Genomic DNA, 13836 nt, shown 5'->3' with positions numbered 1-13836 from the left:
ACTACCTCGTTGTAGCTAAGGTACGTCTACGGATATCCCGATCCAAGCCAAAACAAGGAAGTACTGTGAGAAGATTCGACGTTAGTCGGCTACAATCGCAAGAGACTGCCATGTCCCTTTCCGATCGAATCTCTAACAACCTCTTAAGGAGTCCTATGCTGCCTGCATTAAGCATTGAATACTAGTGTAAACATTGCCTTGCAGCCATCAGAGATGCCGCCTCTGAAGTGCTAGGTTTCACACGGCCACCACAGAGAAACCCCTGGTTTAATGAAGAATGCCGGCAAGAGCACTCAGCGAAACCAGTGGCATACAAAACGGCGCTGCACAAAAGGACTAGAGCTGCTCGCGAGCTCGTAGAGCTCCAAAAGCTAAAAAAAACCTCCTAAGGGTATCAGCCACGAACCGAACCCTGTAAAGACGATCAGGGGAACATCGTAGTAGAACCGCAGTCGATGCTGAGAATATGGAAAGATCATTTCTCCAAATTATACAACGGCGATGAAGAACCGAATTCCGCTGTGAGGGAGATAGAACCCCTTAACCTCGACGGCGCAGATCAACAATTCGGCCTACCCGACCTTGACGAAGTGAAGATAGCTATATCTAAACTTAAGTCGAACAAAGCTGCTGGAGCTGACGGCGACGCGGCCGAACTATTCAAAGCAGCAGGCGATGACTTGGTACGGAGCATGCACCAACTCATCTGCAGAATATGGTCGGACGAAAGCATGCCCGATGAGTGGAATCTCAGCATAGTGTGTCCGATACATAAGAAAGGAGACCCTCTAAGCTGCACCAACTACAGAGACATCAGTCTCCTTAACATTGCGTATAAGATCCTTTCTGCCGTATTATGTGAACGTCTGAAGCCATTCGTCAACAACCTAATTGTCCTTATGAGTGTGGCTTCAGACCAGGAAAGTCCACTATCGACCAAATATTCACGCAGATCTTAGAAAAAACCCAGAAGCTTCAAATCGATACCAAACATCTCTTTATCAATTTTAAAGGCGCGTATGACAGCATCTATAGGGAAGAGCTCTACCGAGCAATGTCTAGTTTTGGCATCACTGTCAAACTTTTCCGTTTGTGCAGAATGACGATGAAGAATGCACGCTGCTCTATCAAGGTCGGAAAAGATCTTACCGATGCATTTGATGTCAAAAAAGGTTTTAGACAAGGCACTGTCATGCGAATTCTTCAACATCGTTATGGAAAGAATTGTGCAAAACGCAACCGTCAACACTAGACACACAATCTTCCAAAGGTCCATCTAATTACTCGGATACGCAGATGATATTGACATAATTGGAAGATCAAAGCGTGATGTCAGTGGAGCGTTTTTGAGCATTGCGACGGAAGCGAAGAAGGTTTAGTGGTCAATGAGGGTCAAGTATATGCTGTCCTCGAAAAAGGACGTTGAACAACGACGTCTTGAAAAAAACGTCACCATGGACAGCTATAACTTCCAAGTAGTTAAGGACTTTGTCTACATAGGCAACGCTATAAACATAGACAACGACACCAGCGCTGAAATCAAACGAAGAGTAATTCTTGCAAATCACTGCTTCTTTGGACTTAGAAGGCAATTGAGAAGTAAAGTCCTGTCTTGAGGATCTAAAAACACCATCTATAAGACTCTCATCATCCCGGTTCTCATTTATGGCGCTGAGGCCTGGACTTTGTTAAAGAAAGATGAGAGCGTCTTAGGATGCTTCGAGAGAAAAATTCTTCGAGTGATTTTTGTTCCCGTGTACTATAAAGGCCGTACAGAGACACTGACCTAGTTAACAGAATTAAAGTCCAACGGCTTAGATGGCTTGGTCATGTAAAGCGAATGGACATCAACGCTCCAGCCTGGAAGTTCTTCGAATCCAATCCCGAGAGACGTCGCAGTAGAAGAAGACCGCGACTCAGGTAGGGACTGAGCTGGCTGGAGACGCATGTTGGTTGACCCCAGGTCCACCCCGGACTGTAGCGCCACCGTAAGTAAGAAGTCCCCAAAGTAAATATCGCAGTTTTTCATCCCCTTTTTGACCGGCCCATCCCATCGGGCCTGGATGGCGGCAGAGTATCCTAATTCTTCCGCTGCACGTGGTCTATTAAGAGACCTAAAGTTCCACATGCCATATCCAAAGTTTGTTGTCCTTAATTCTATTTTGTGAGGTATTAACAGTAAATCCGTTCGTATCCGAAGTTTGTTGCTGCTTCGCAACTTATTTTTCTTTACGTCTTTCTTCTTTCTTACTTGGGATTTCCTCTGCTGCGGTTTGGACAACAATTTTCCACTCGGGTTTTAAACCAATCTTCAGTTCAAGTACTAAGCACTCGATGTTCGGCGTGGGGAGGTGGGAGTGGGAGACGGAGGTGGGTTTTTAAAAAACCTGTGGAGGCTTAAATATTAATAATTCTTGTAATGAGAAAGAAGTTAATTTAAATTTGTTGGCTTTACGTTTTACCTACTTTTTAGAAATGGTCGTTAACATTGGAATATTAAAAAATAAAAATGCATTATTGTGACAAAAATAGTAAATTTTAATCAATTTAGTATTTTTATTTTCATGTGTATTAATAATGTAACTACAGTTTACAATAATCTAAGATATATTTCCCGTTTAAAAAACAATCCTAACCCGAAATAACAATACTTTACATTGCAAGCTTATCTTTCTAAACCAAGAACTTAATGCAGGAATTTTTATTAAAAAATAACATTGATTTATTTCTTACCTGTAAAACAATTTAGGTACACAAGAAATTATTACTCAATAACTTTCAAACAAAATGTTTTTTTTATTTGAAATTAATAAATAAATTTATGTGCGGAAATAACATTTTTAAGCCTCTGCACTCAAAAAAATATTAGGGAATATTTTTGTATACCTATAAATATAGTCATTCATTTTGGAAACGCTTGAGAAATACGATACAAAAATACGTACACGCCACAGTTGATTATTGGATGCGGAAAATATTGTATAATTTCAGTATAAATCAATGGAAATTAAGCTTTTGATCGAATTCAATAGTATTTGTTTCCTTCGATTTTTCATGCCCTCGGGTCCTTCTCTGTATTTCGTTTCAAAAATTCAGATGTTTGAAATTCGAAAGTGATTTTCATTCCGAAATTGGTTTCGACACGGAAAATAAAGTACTTAATATTTTTTTTCATGCCCTCGCCGAATCGAAGCTGATGTGATAGACCTCCAGGAGATGCGATGGAATGGGACAGGCATTAGGAAAATTGAAGGCTGTGATTTCTACTATGGGAAGTGTCTACTCGATGGATGTGGTTTTGCTGTCAGAGGGAAACTAAGGCAAAGAGTTTTAAGCTTTCGGGAAGTAAGCGAAAGAGTGACCACAATCCGCATTAAGGCCAAATTCCACCACCTGAGCCTTATCAGCTCGCATGCCCCGACGGAAGAAAAGGATGACAATACCAATGAAGAATTCTACGAGCCAAAACATATGAGCAATGTCCCAAAAACAATGTTAAAATTCTCCTGGGAGATTTGAACTCCAAAATTGGTAAAGAAAGCATTTTGGTAGGTCAATCGGAGGGCATAGCCTACTCGACATCACATCTGGAAACGGACTCAGGCTTATCGACTTCCTAGCAGAGAAAAACATGGTGTTAAGATTCCCTCGCCCAGATATCCACAAAGGAACTTGGCGGTCCCCCGATGATCGAACATGCAACCAAATCGATCATGTTGCTATTGACGGTAGACACTCCTCTAGAAAACTTGGCGTTCGTACGTACAGATCAGTCAACATAGATTCCGACCAATACCTAGTTGGTGCTAAACTGCGCGTACGAATATCCATGGACGATCTTAGGCGAACAACAACCTCGATCAGAAGATTTAACGAGGAGGAGGATACCGCCAATGCAGTTGCCGACCGAGTATCCCTTGATCTTGTGAGAAACCCTACAACGGACGAGATGTGCCCAAAGACACACTTGTAGCTTTGCAAACAATCCATCAGAAATGCTGCACACACAGCCGCCACAAAGGAACCCCTGGTTTGACTCTGAATGTGGGTAGGCAATCAAAGCCAAAACGGAGGTATACAGATTGTGGCAGCAAAGGAGGACACGATCTTCCCGCCAGCTCTACGTCAACAAGAGAAGGGATGAGAAGATCCATGGATGTTTTAATAGGAAACAGGTGGGAAGATTTTATAGAAGAGTCATAAAGAAAACAACGGGATTCACTAGCCACCTTGGAGCCTGCCAAGATAAGGAGTGAAATACGGCAGTCGAGACGCAGTCAATGATATATTTGGAGAGATTATTTCAACCAGCTTAGGTCTGGTAACGAGCATGCACCAGCTATTTATTAAAATTTGGTCGGAAGAAAGCTTGCCCAACGAGTGGAACTGATCCACAAAAAAGGTGACCGCAGTGACGGGTGCTTTCTCTAATGTCGAGTCTGGGGCGAAGAAAATGAGTCTTGACATTAACAGGGACAAAACGAAATATTTACTGTCATCAAATAGAGTCGATTCACACCGTAGACTTGGTCAAAGTGTGACAATTGACAGGTACAACTTCGAGGTGGTAAACGAATTTGTTTATCTGGGTCCTGCTGTTAATTGTGCAAATGCCATCAGCGCAGACATCAAACCCTGGTTTACCCTTGCTAATCGTTGTTTCTTTGGCCTAAGTAAGCAGATGAGGAAAAAGCCCTATCGCGAAGTCCCAAAGACACACTGTACAAAACTTCAATCATCTCGGTCTTGCTGTATGGTGCAGAAGCATGGACCCTCTCCCCGGTGGATGAAGGATCTCTTGATATCTTCGAGAGGAAGGTTTTGTACGATCTATGGTCCGGTTTGTGTCGACAGGCAAAGTAACATCTGGCGGAGAAGATTTAATCAGGAGTTATACGAGCTTGCCACTGGTCAAAAAACTGCGTGTACAACGCTTAAAGCGGCTACGGCATGTCGAGCGAATGAACATCGAAGCTCCAGCCGGAAGGTATTCAACGCCAAGCCTGAGTGAACAAGAACAAGGAACAAGGACTCATTTTCGGTGGAGTGATCAAGTTGGTACTCGAAACTGGAGGCAGCAAGCTAGAGATCGAGTAAGCTGGCGAAAGTTATTACTTGAGGTCCAGGAGCACAATGCCCTGTAGCGCCAACTAAAGTAAAGTAAGTAAGTGTTAAAGTGAACTGACTCGTCTTCAAGGATTGCCCTATCCTATAAAAAAGTTCTAGAAGGTAAAGAATTTTGGAAGTTTATGTCGAATTGCAATTGGAGGATGGTGTAATCTGTGTGCTTTGGAATTGATTCTAAATACTTAATAATTACAGAGTGGTCAATGTTTTTGTAGGTCCAGTGCGCAGAAGTTTTGAGGCGAATAGCAAAGCTTGCAGCTGTTTATTTGCTAAATATATCAAAGGGATTGGGTAGAGTAAGGTGTCCAATACCGCTGATGGCGGAGCGATCCATTGTACTTTTTCTAAAGCAGTCCACCATACTGCCACAACGTTAATTAAAATCGGTCTGATTACCAATGTTTATAACCTATGCGTGATTCGGGCTTGTAAGCCCCATTTATTACCAATAGCGTTTTTACAAGAAAAGAGAGCTACAGTAGTTTTTTTGACTCATTCTTTTATATAGCGTTTCAAATTAATTTAGTTTTTGTCTAAATTAACAAACAGGTACTTAGCTTCGTCTGAGATTTTAAAGTGTATTCTTTTAATACTTTCGAAATGGCAATTCTGAAAGCAGAATTTTCGTACCTGGCAACTTATTTTCGAATTAATTGAAGCGATACAAATTATGTGTATGTGTATGTGCTCGCATTAGTGCTATTTTTGGGGAAATATAAAATTCCATTTGTTAACCCTCCCTATATTAAAATCATTCCATTTTCAAAATAGAAAGTGCAAAATATCCGTTTTCGGAAACTTTGATTTTCGAAACGAAATACAGAGTAGGGCCGCAGAGGTCAAGTGTGTGAAAAAGTGATCAGATATTAAAATAATCGAACTTTAAAAACTAATTCGAAGTTTTGTTGGTCATTTCTAAATACTTAAAGAAAATCAAAAATTTGCATTTCTTCCAGTAGTTCTTACAATGGTATTTTTTCTGAAAATTCAGAAGATATTCGTAATAACTTTGCTTTATTTTTCCAATCGAGCTTTTCTGATTTGGGTTTAGATTATATTGAAACACTAAGTTTCAATTCCAACATTAATGTTGGTGACCTTTCTTTATCGACAGTTGATGTTTTAAATGCTTTATCGTGGCTTGATAACAGTTTTTCTGTTGAACCGGATGATATTCCACCTTTAGTTTTGAAATTTCGTAAATATAACCTTGAAACCCCACTTTTCTTAATTTTGTATTTGTCCTTGAAGCAAGGAGTATTTTTAGATACATGGAAACATTCTTTGATAACTCCTTTGCATTAATATGGATCCATTATAGACCTATTGCTAAGCTTCAGCTAATCTCCAAATTATTTGAAGCAATTGTTAAAATTAAACTTTATAGTTTAGTTCAAAACCAATAAATTTAGAAATTTTTACAAATTCATGTCATGGTTGTTTAGAAAATCGTACTCAAGCGGATGTAATCCACACCGATTTTTCCAACACGTTTGATCAGGTACAACATAATGTTCTCTCGGAAAAACTTGAATTGCTTGGCTTCCACTCGAATGGCCTGAAATGGATCAGAAGCTATTTGGTTGGACGAAGACAATATGTTAAAATTGGTGATGTTCTTTCCAATGGAATACAAAGTTTTTCCGGTGTACCACAAGGTAGTCATCTTAGTCCACTCCTTTTAATTTTATTTATAAATGATTTACCGAATTGTATTAAAAGTTCTAGATGTCTTTCATATGCCGATGATCTCAAGATTTTTAGTTCTGTAAGTTCTTCATCAGATGCTTGTAAAATTCAAATGATATTGCGTCGGTATGCTGCCAAAAGAACTCAAGTCACATAATTGTGTTTCTGGGTTAGTGACATTTTAAAGTTTATGGCCGTTGGAAAAATGGAAAAATCATTAAATCGTTGAATTTGAAAATGAATATTGCAATCTGGTAGTTAAATCATTTATGAATAAGATGAAACCAAAAAGTTTTATTTAATTTAGTTTATTTAACTTCTTTTTTATACAAAAGAAAAATAATTCTTGGACATGGGCTTTTTTTGCAATAAAAAGTATTTATTTATGGACATGGGATTTTTTATATTTTTTTTTTTAATTTATTAATCTTGATCTGATTCAGTTTCATCATTAATATCGGGTTCCGGAGCTCTATTTTTGATAGCTTTGCTTGTTTTTAAGCTTTTATACCAGTAATGGAACTCATCTGGGATGGCACCTGATTTACACAAATTAATTAAGGCTTTTTTTTGAATGCTTATAGGAAGGCTGGTTTTATAATCTTTTTGGATGGTGACTTCTTTTAGATTTATGGGCTTGCCTTTACCGAAAATCGGAATTTCTTTAAAGGTTTCATTGTGATTGAACCTGTATTCAATCACACCAGATTTAATTTTTTGGTACCTATAAAATTTTACTTTCAACCAATTAACTTTTTCTCCACCTTCGTTCAAATTTGTATTTGTTATAATCTCGGATAGTTTTAATAAGTCCAGAAAATCAGTATACTTCATTTGGGTTATATTATACGGACTTCCTTTGCTTGAGCCAGTCTTGAATAGTGTATACTGGAACATTCTTCTTTTGCTTTTCGATAGCACTGTGCATGCTATCGACCTCCGTATGACCTCCATGTGACCGCTTTCGGCTGTAGTACATTAAACTAACGTCACTCGATGGAATTTGTAAGACTGACTGTAAGTCGAATGGGCATGACACGAAACTCGACTCCTTCCTTGCCCTTTCTTTGTCCAATGATTTTGCGGTGGAACATTCTTCTTTTCTTTTTAAATGAGACAGATAGTCTTCATTTTGGTTTTCTTACCTTTTTGACATGCCTGACACTGATCTTTTTTTGGATGGAAGAACGATAGATTGTAACACTCACCGAAAACTTTCCTGTAAAGGTGCGTGTCCATTTGAGAGTTCTTCTGCTAGTTAACTCTCGATAGCAACTCTCGGGAGACTGTCCATTTGAGAGCCAAATTTAAGAAATTTTGCTATCGCGAGCTCTCTGGTAGAATATTGAGAGTTTTCTTGCTGAGAGTACTCTCATAACCGTGTCCACTTGATAGATTTCTTCTGCTAGCATATTATCAGTTGGCCATGTATTCTTACAAGCAAAGGGTTGCAGCTGCTTTAATTATCAACACTGCTCTAAAAAAACGAAAAATAATTAAAAAAAATGTTGGGTCAAACCGTGGGTAGATCGTCGTAACCAATTCGGTGCGGGGTCTGCTCTTTCAAGAGAGCTTCAAATTGAAGATCCTCAACAATTTCGAAATTTTTGCCGATTGTCAGCTGGTCAAATTGAATTTTTGATTCAAAACGTTGGACCCATAATTTTTAAAAAAGATACATAGTTAAGGGAAGCCATACCAGTACGCGAGCGTATACTGGTAACACTTAGATTTTTAGCATCCGGTAAGCATAATGAATCGCAAATTTCGAAGGAAAAACTAAAAGTTAATTGTATAATCTGTGCAGGTGATTCATACGGCAGCCTTCAGTACCTTTTTCGGATTCCAGTGTGTACAATAGGAAGAATTGTGAGAGATGTCTGTCCAGCAATTTTCAACAGTTTAAAAGACAAGTTTTTGAAGGTAAAAACGAAAAAAATTTATTCTCAACTCAAATTTATATGAACAAAATACATAGTTTCAAGATAAAGTTATTTTTTTAAAATTTCTCGAATTCAACGTGTGTTATATATTCTCCTGAAGTTTTATTTGATTGTCCTTCTGATAAGTTAACGTTCGAAAAGTTTAATTGACCAGAAACAGATGATGTAGAATCATCATTTGTTTGAGAATACTGAAAGCTTGTAGAAGGTTGTGAAAGTGAGTCATCATCGTCAGCTATATGAACTATAGCCTTGCGAATTTCACTTTTGAGCTTTCGTTTATTAAAATCAAACTTTAGGCTGCGTAATTCTTGAGCAACATATTCCCCAAAAATATCATGCTCATCCGGTTCCCTTTTTAAAATTTTTAAGGCCGCTTTGAGAGAATCTTCATCATCTGACTCAGCTCTCCTTTTTTTTTGTTTTCCTTTCGGATCACTCTTTTTTATGATTTCCACCGTTTTCAGTGATTCAGATGTAATCTCAGTTGTAACTGTAGTAGGCACATCATTTTTACAGTTCGTTTCTTTATTCTGAAAAATGAAATGTCATATTAAATAAAATTTTGTTGAAATTCCTAGTTAATATACATATGTATGTATGTATACAATGTACAATGTATGTACATTGTACATATGTACATATGTACATATGTGCAAGAACATGCGAACTTAGTTTTAATAAGTTTTTTTTTCTTCAATTTGTCAATACTCTTTTTAGTTTCCACAAAATGAGAGAGATTGGTTGAATATTGCGGCAGACTATGAAAGTCGTTGGAATTTCCCTCATTGCATTGGGAGTTTGGATGGAAAGCACGTGGTAATGGAAGCTCCAGATAACAGTGGAAGCCTTTATTATAATTATAAAGGTAGCCATAGCATCGTTTTGATGGCAGTTGTTGATGCGAATTACAAATTCACATATGTCGATGTTGGATGTAACGGGCGCATCTCTGATGGAGGAGTATTTTTTAATACATCTTTGCACAGTGGATTAACAGAAAACACTATAGTTGTGCCAGATAAAAAACCTCTTCCTGGTAGAACTAACCCAGTGCCGTATTGTTTTGTGGCTGATGATGCGTTCGCGATGACAAACTTTATATTAAAGCCGTATCCATTTCGCAACCAACCAGCACCTGAACGTATTTTCAACTACCGGCTAAGCAGGGCTCGAAGGATAGTTGAAAATGCCTTCGGAATTTGTGCAAATCGGTTTAGGGTTCTTAGGAAACCGATGAACCTAAGTCCAGAACGAGCAAGAGATGTGGTTATGGCTATCTGTACCCTGCACAATTTCTTGTTATCTCAAAACGAACCCTACTACCTGAGCATGGGCATGGTTGATTCTGAACAACCAGAAACTCGTGATTTGCTCTATGGAAGCTGGCGTTTAGAGAATAGTGAGGAAAATTCGTTTTTTAATCTGGAAAATGGCACAAGGCACAACTATAGTGTTTCTCAAAAAGATGTTAGGGACGAATTCAAACATTATTTTTTGACTCCAGAAGGTGAAGTTCCATGGCAGTACAGACACATAACAATGAATAACTAAAAAATTAAAGAGGTACTTACCAGATTTGAGATGGTTTCAGAAGGCGTTAAAAATGGAATAAGAAACTGCAGAGCCCGAAAATAGGGCCACTTACTGCTATATAATTCGTCAGTTCCTGCTCCACTTTTTCTTTTTTTACTTTTTTTTAATTCTTGGGACATCTGTAACATTTTTGTCACGATTATAAAAAATATTTTAAAAATAAAAATGAATATCACCTGGTTTCTTAAGTTATGAAGCTTTCTTTTTATTTCATCTTCAGAACACGAGAACTGTTTCGCAAATTCAGTTAAAACTACGCTTTTTTTATTTCTATCGCGAAATGATTTATCTGAAGTTTTCCACAATATTTCAACTGACTCATATTTTTCAATGAGTTGATTGGTTTCCTCCAATGTCCACTGCTTTGCCATGTTAACTCTCGAGAGCTACTCGCAAAATACGAACTGTGTTGGTATTCCGCGAGCTTATCTCGGATAGTGGTAGGCACATGTGTCCACTTGCGAGTGACTCTCAAAAAAGTCGAATGTCGAGAGTAATTTATCAACTCTCCGCGAGCTACTCTCCAGACTATGTCCATTTGCGAGATCGCTCTCGAGAGCAGCTTGAGAGCGACTCTCAGCACGTTTACTCTCAAATGGACACGCACCTTAAGTGGTAGATGAAGGAAGCTTTATTGACGTGTCACTAATGTATTTGTCAAGGAATGAGGAATACATTTTTGTTATGCTTAGATTGGGATCTAGATACACTCTCTGTGAAATCTTGCGGCAGTAGTGAGACTCGTTGGGAAGCTTTCAATATGATCCGTAATCCTTTTGATATTTCCATCCGGTGTTTTACTTGAAGATTTTGATTTTACTCTTTCATCTGCTTTAGAAAAAACTCCAGTTAGTCCCTTGTATTTAAATGGTGTTTCAACTGTACTGTATGAAATGCCAAGAGTTCAAAAAAAAGTCGCAACAGACTCGTACTTAAGTATTTCCGTCTTAAAAAAAGTATGACCTCGCTACGTTGCGGTTAATTTTTTGATTGAAGGACGTACTCGGGGCCTTTGTATAGGTGAATCGATGACTGCCCTTAAAACGAAATCTTTTTGGCGTTGATATGACAGCTTCCGAAAGTCCTTGAACAATATTAATTGCTGTTCTTCCGTAAATTTGTCTTTGCACTTGAAGCGGCATTTTTCACACTTAGAAAGTTTGGGAGTCTTACCTCTTATAATAGCAGCATGTCTTTTGTTTCGTTTCCATAGTTGCGGATATGCTTTTCTCCATCTTCTATTCTTTTTTTCAGTGAGTGTTAATGCGGTGGTTTCTTGAGGTGCTTCCAAAACCCTGTATCACTTGATTCATTGTTTTCAGGAATATAATCCAGATCATCGTCGTTTCCTGAAAATTCTTGGTCATTGCTTGAGTCATCCCATTCTTTGTCCATATTCTGCTTGCTGCATCTAACAATTGACTCTTGAATATCTAAACAAAATATACAATAATTATCTCAAATTCACCATCAAAGGTTTGAAAAGGTCAAGAAGTACCATTTGATTCTGTGGAATTTGCCTTTGAAGCTTTTGAAGTACTGGGAATGCACAAATTTATATCACGGTTTTCATCAGAATGTCCTAAACGTATTTTGGCTTTAAATAAAAAAAAACTATTTTGAAACAAAATTACCACCTTTTTTTAATGCAAGCTGTAGTAGAACAGCACTTCGACTTGAAGAATTAATTTTTTTGTACGTAAAGTTAAAAGTTCAACCTTTTCACACTGAGAACATTCAATAATGAACATATCCTTACATGTAAATTCAAAGGAAATCATTTAAAAGGCATTTGGGAAATCCCCTCATAACTATTTTTGAAGTAGGCTATGAAATATTTTTTCTACTGGAATATTTGAATTTGAGGACATGAGCTTTTTTGCAGTAAAAATATAAGTATAATAGAAAAAGAAAATTGTGAAAGAAAAACCCAGGTCCACTGTAGATCTTTTTGCACCACACGTTTGGATGTTTTGGACATAGACTGAATTGTTTTTATACAATAACTACAAAACTAATGTTAATAGACATGGGATTTTTTTACACAGCATAGCCTATGAACTTTGGGACATTTTTTCATCATTAGGTCAAAATCACAAAAAAGTGGACTTGAGCTCTTTTTGCAGCATTCCGACGATTGATAATATTACCAAGTGGTGTTTCATAAATGGTTTAAATTTTAATGTAAAAAAGTGTAGTATTGTTACGTTCTCTAAAATAAAGGATCCGATATGTTTTGATTACAAAATTGAGAATCAGTTCTTAATGAGGTTAACAAATCAAAAGGATCTTGGTGTGATTTTTGACTTTTATTTCAAGAACTTCTAAGTCATTCGAAGATCCTTACACTTAAAAAACTCTTTTTGTATCTCTTGTAAGACCTTTACTTGAATATTGTTGCATAATATGGAATCCCTTTACACAATCAAGTATTTTAAGGATTGAAAAGGTTCAGAAGAGATTTACAAAATTTGCTTAACGAAAGCCTTATAATTATTCAAAAAAAGACCACCATATGAGACCAGATGTGCTTTAATTACAATAAACAAAAATAGCCAATTCATATTGTAAAGTCCTTTTAAATCCCTTAAAATGCGCGTTTCAAAGTTTTCTTCAGTGTATTCCTCCTGCAAAAGTACTTTCCTACTACATTTTACTTGTTGCCAAATTTTGTTTTACATCCCCCAAAACAATAATCGGCCGATTAGGCCTTCTCATAAACCCTCATTTGTATTATAAGTGAGTACAATGGAACTCAATTTATATGAAAACAAAATATAAACCAAATTTAAATTCGCGCGAATTCAATTTACCACAAATACAACATGAAATTTTTCCAAAAGAAAAAGAAACATGCAAAATAAAAATAAATGTGTATATAACGAAATTTTAACAAAACAAACAAGCTCCCAAAAAAATGAAAAACCAATTTACCCACTTTAACCCGGACTAACAATCTTTCTGCATCCTCAGCCTCAGCTTCAGCCTCTGGAAACAACAACCAAAAGGACCAAAGCCCCCGAAAATAATATGGAAGCAACAAAAAAAGGAACAAAATTAAAATGAAAACCGATTTTCTTCAACGATGATGATGACTACGACGACGACATCGAATGGAACGCAAAGTGGTTAGTGATGATGATGATGATGAAGATGGGGTTGAAAATTTCCTTATTCAAGCAGGGCGGCTTGACTTTTACCCTCTTGGGTATAAAATGAAATCAACAACAACAAAAAAAATGGTTATGAAAACATTTTCCGACTTCACTCCTACTCGAAAAGGGTATTGTGTACGCACATAAGCTAAATCAGGTAAAGCCTCTTAAATCCCATCCCCAACTCATCGTCTCATCGTCATCCAGGCATATCCCTTCTGCCATCACACTCTGCTTCAGACTTTTTGCATTGACTTGGGTTTTGTTATCTTAGGGCGATAATCTATTTCAAATATGAATGTTCTGGGGAAAGTATTCTACTCTTC

The 13836-nt window shown here is 37.5% G+C and overlaps 1 protein-coding gene across 1 annotated transcript; it reads right to left on the bottom strand.

The window, feature by feature from the left end:
• Positions 1-8310: 8310 nt before the first annotated feature.
• LOC129940710 (uncharacterized) lies at positions 8311-10961 on the bottom strand. The gene is made up of 3 exons (XM_056049145.1): positions 10532-10961; positions 10334-10474; positions 8311-9292 (listed from the first exon to the last, which is right to left on the bottom strand). The coding sequence occupies exons 1-3, from the start codon at positions 10724-10726 to the stop codon at positions 8816-8818; spliced, it is 813 nt and encodes a 270-aa protein (XP_055905120.1). The 5' UTR covers positions 10727-10961; the 3' UTR covers positions 8311-8815.
• Between the last annotated feature and the right edge of the window lie 2875 nt (positions 10962-13836).

The sequence above is a fragment of the Eupeodes corollae genome, chromosome 1, assembly GCF_945859685.1.
Source record: "Eupeodes corollae chromosome 1, idEupCoro1.1, whole genome shotgun sequence".
Taxonomy (NCBI): Eukaryota; Metazoa; Arthropoda; class Insecta; order Diptera; family Syrphidae; genus Eupeodes; species Eupeodes corollae.
This window is presented reverse-complemented; position numbering and strand designations above follow the sequence as displayed.

What these genes read in the sequence shown, in the direction of transcription:
- LOC129940710 (XM_056049145.1), bottom strand. Translation starts at nt 10,726, where the DNA reads ATGGCAAAGCAGTGGACATTGGAGGAAACCAATCAACTCATTGAAAAA. An exon ending in TTCATAACTTAAGAAACCAG is followed by an intron (nt 10,475 to 10,531) that starts GTGATATTCATT and finishes AAAATGTTACAG; the next exon opens with ATGTCCCAAGAATTAAAAAA. An exon ending in CTGAAACCATCTCAAATCTG is followed by an intron (nt 9,293 to 10,333) that starts GTAAGTACCTCT and finishes TTCATTTTTCAG; the next exon opens with AATAAAGAAACGAACTGTAA.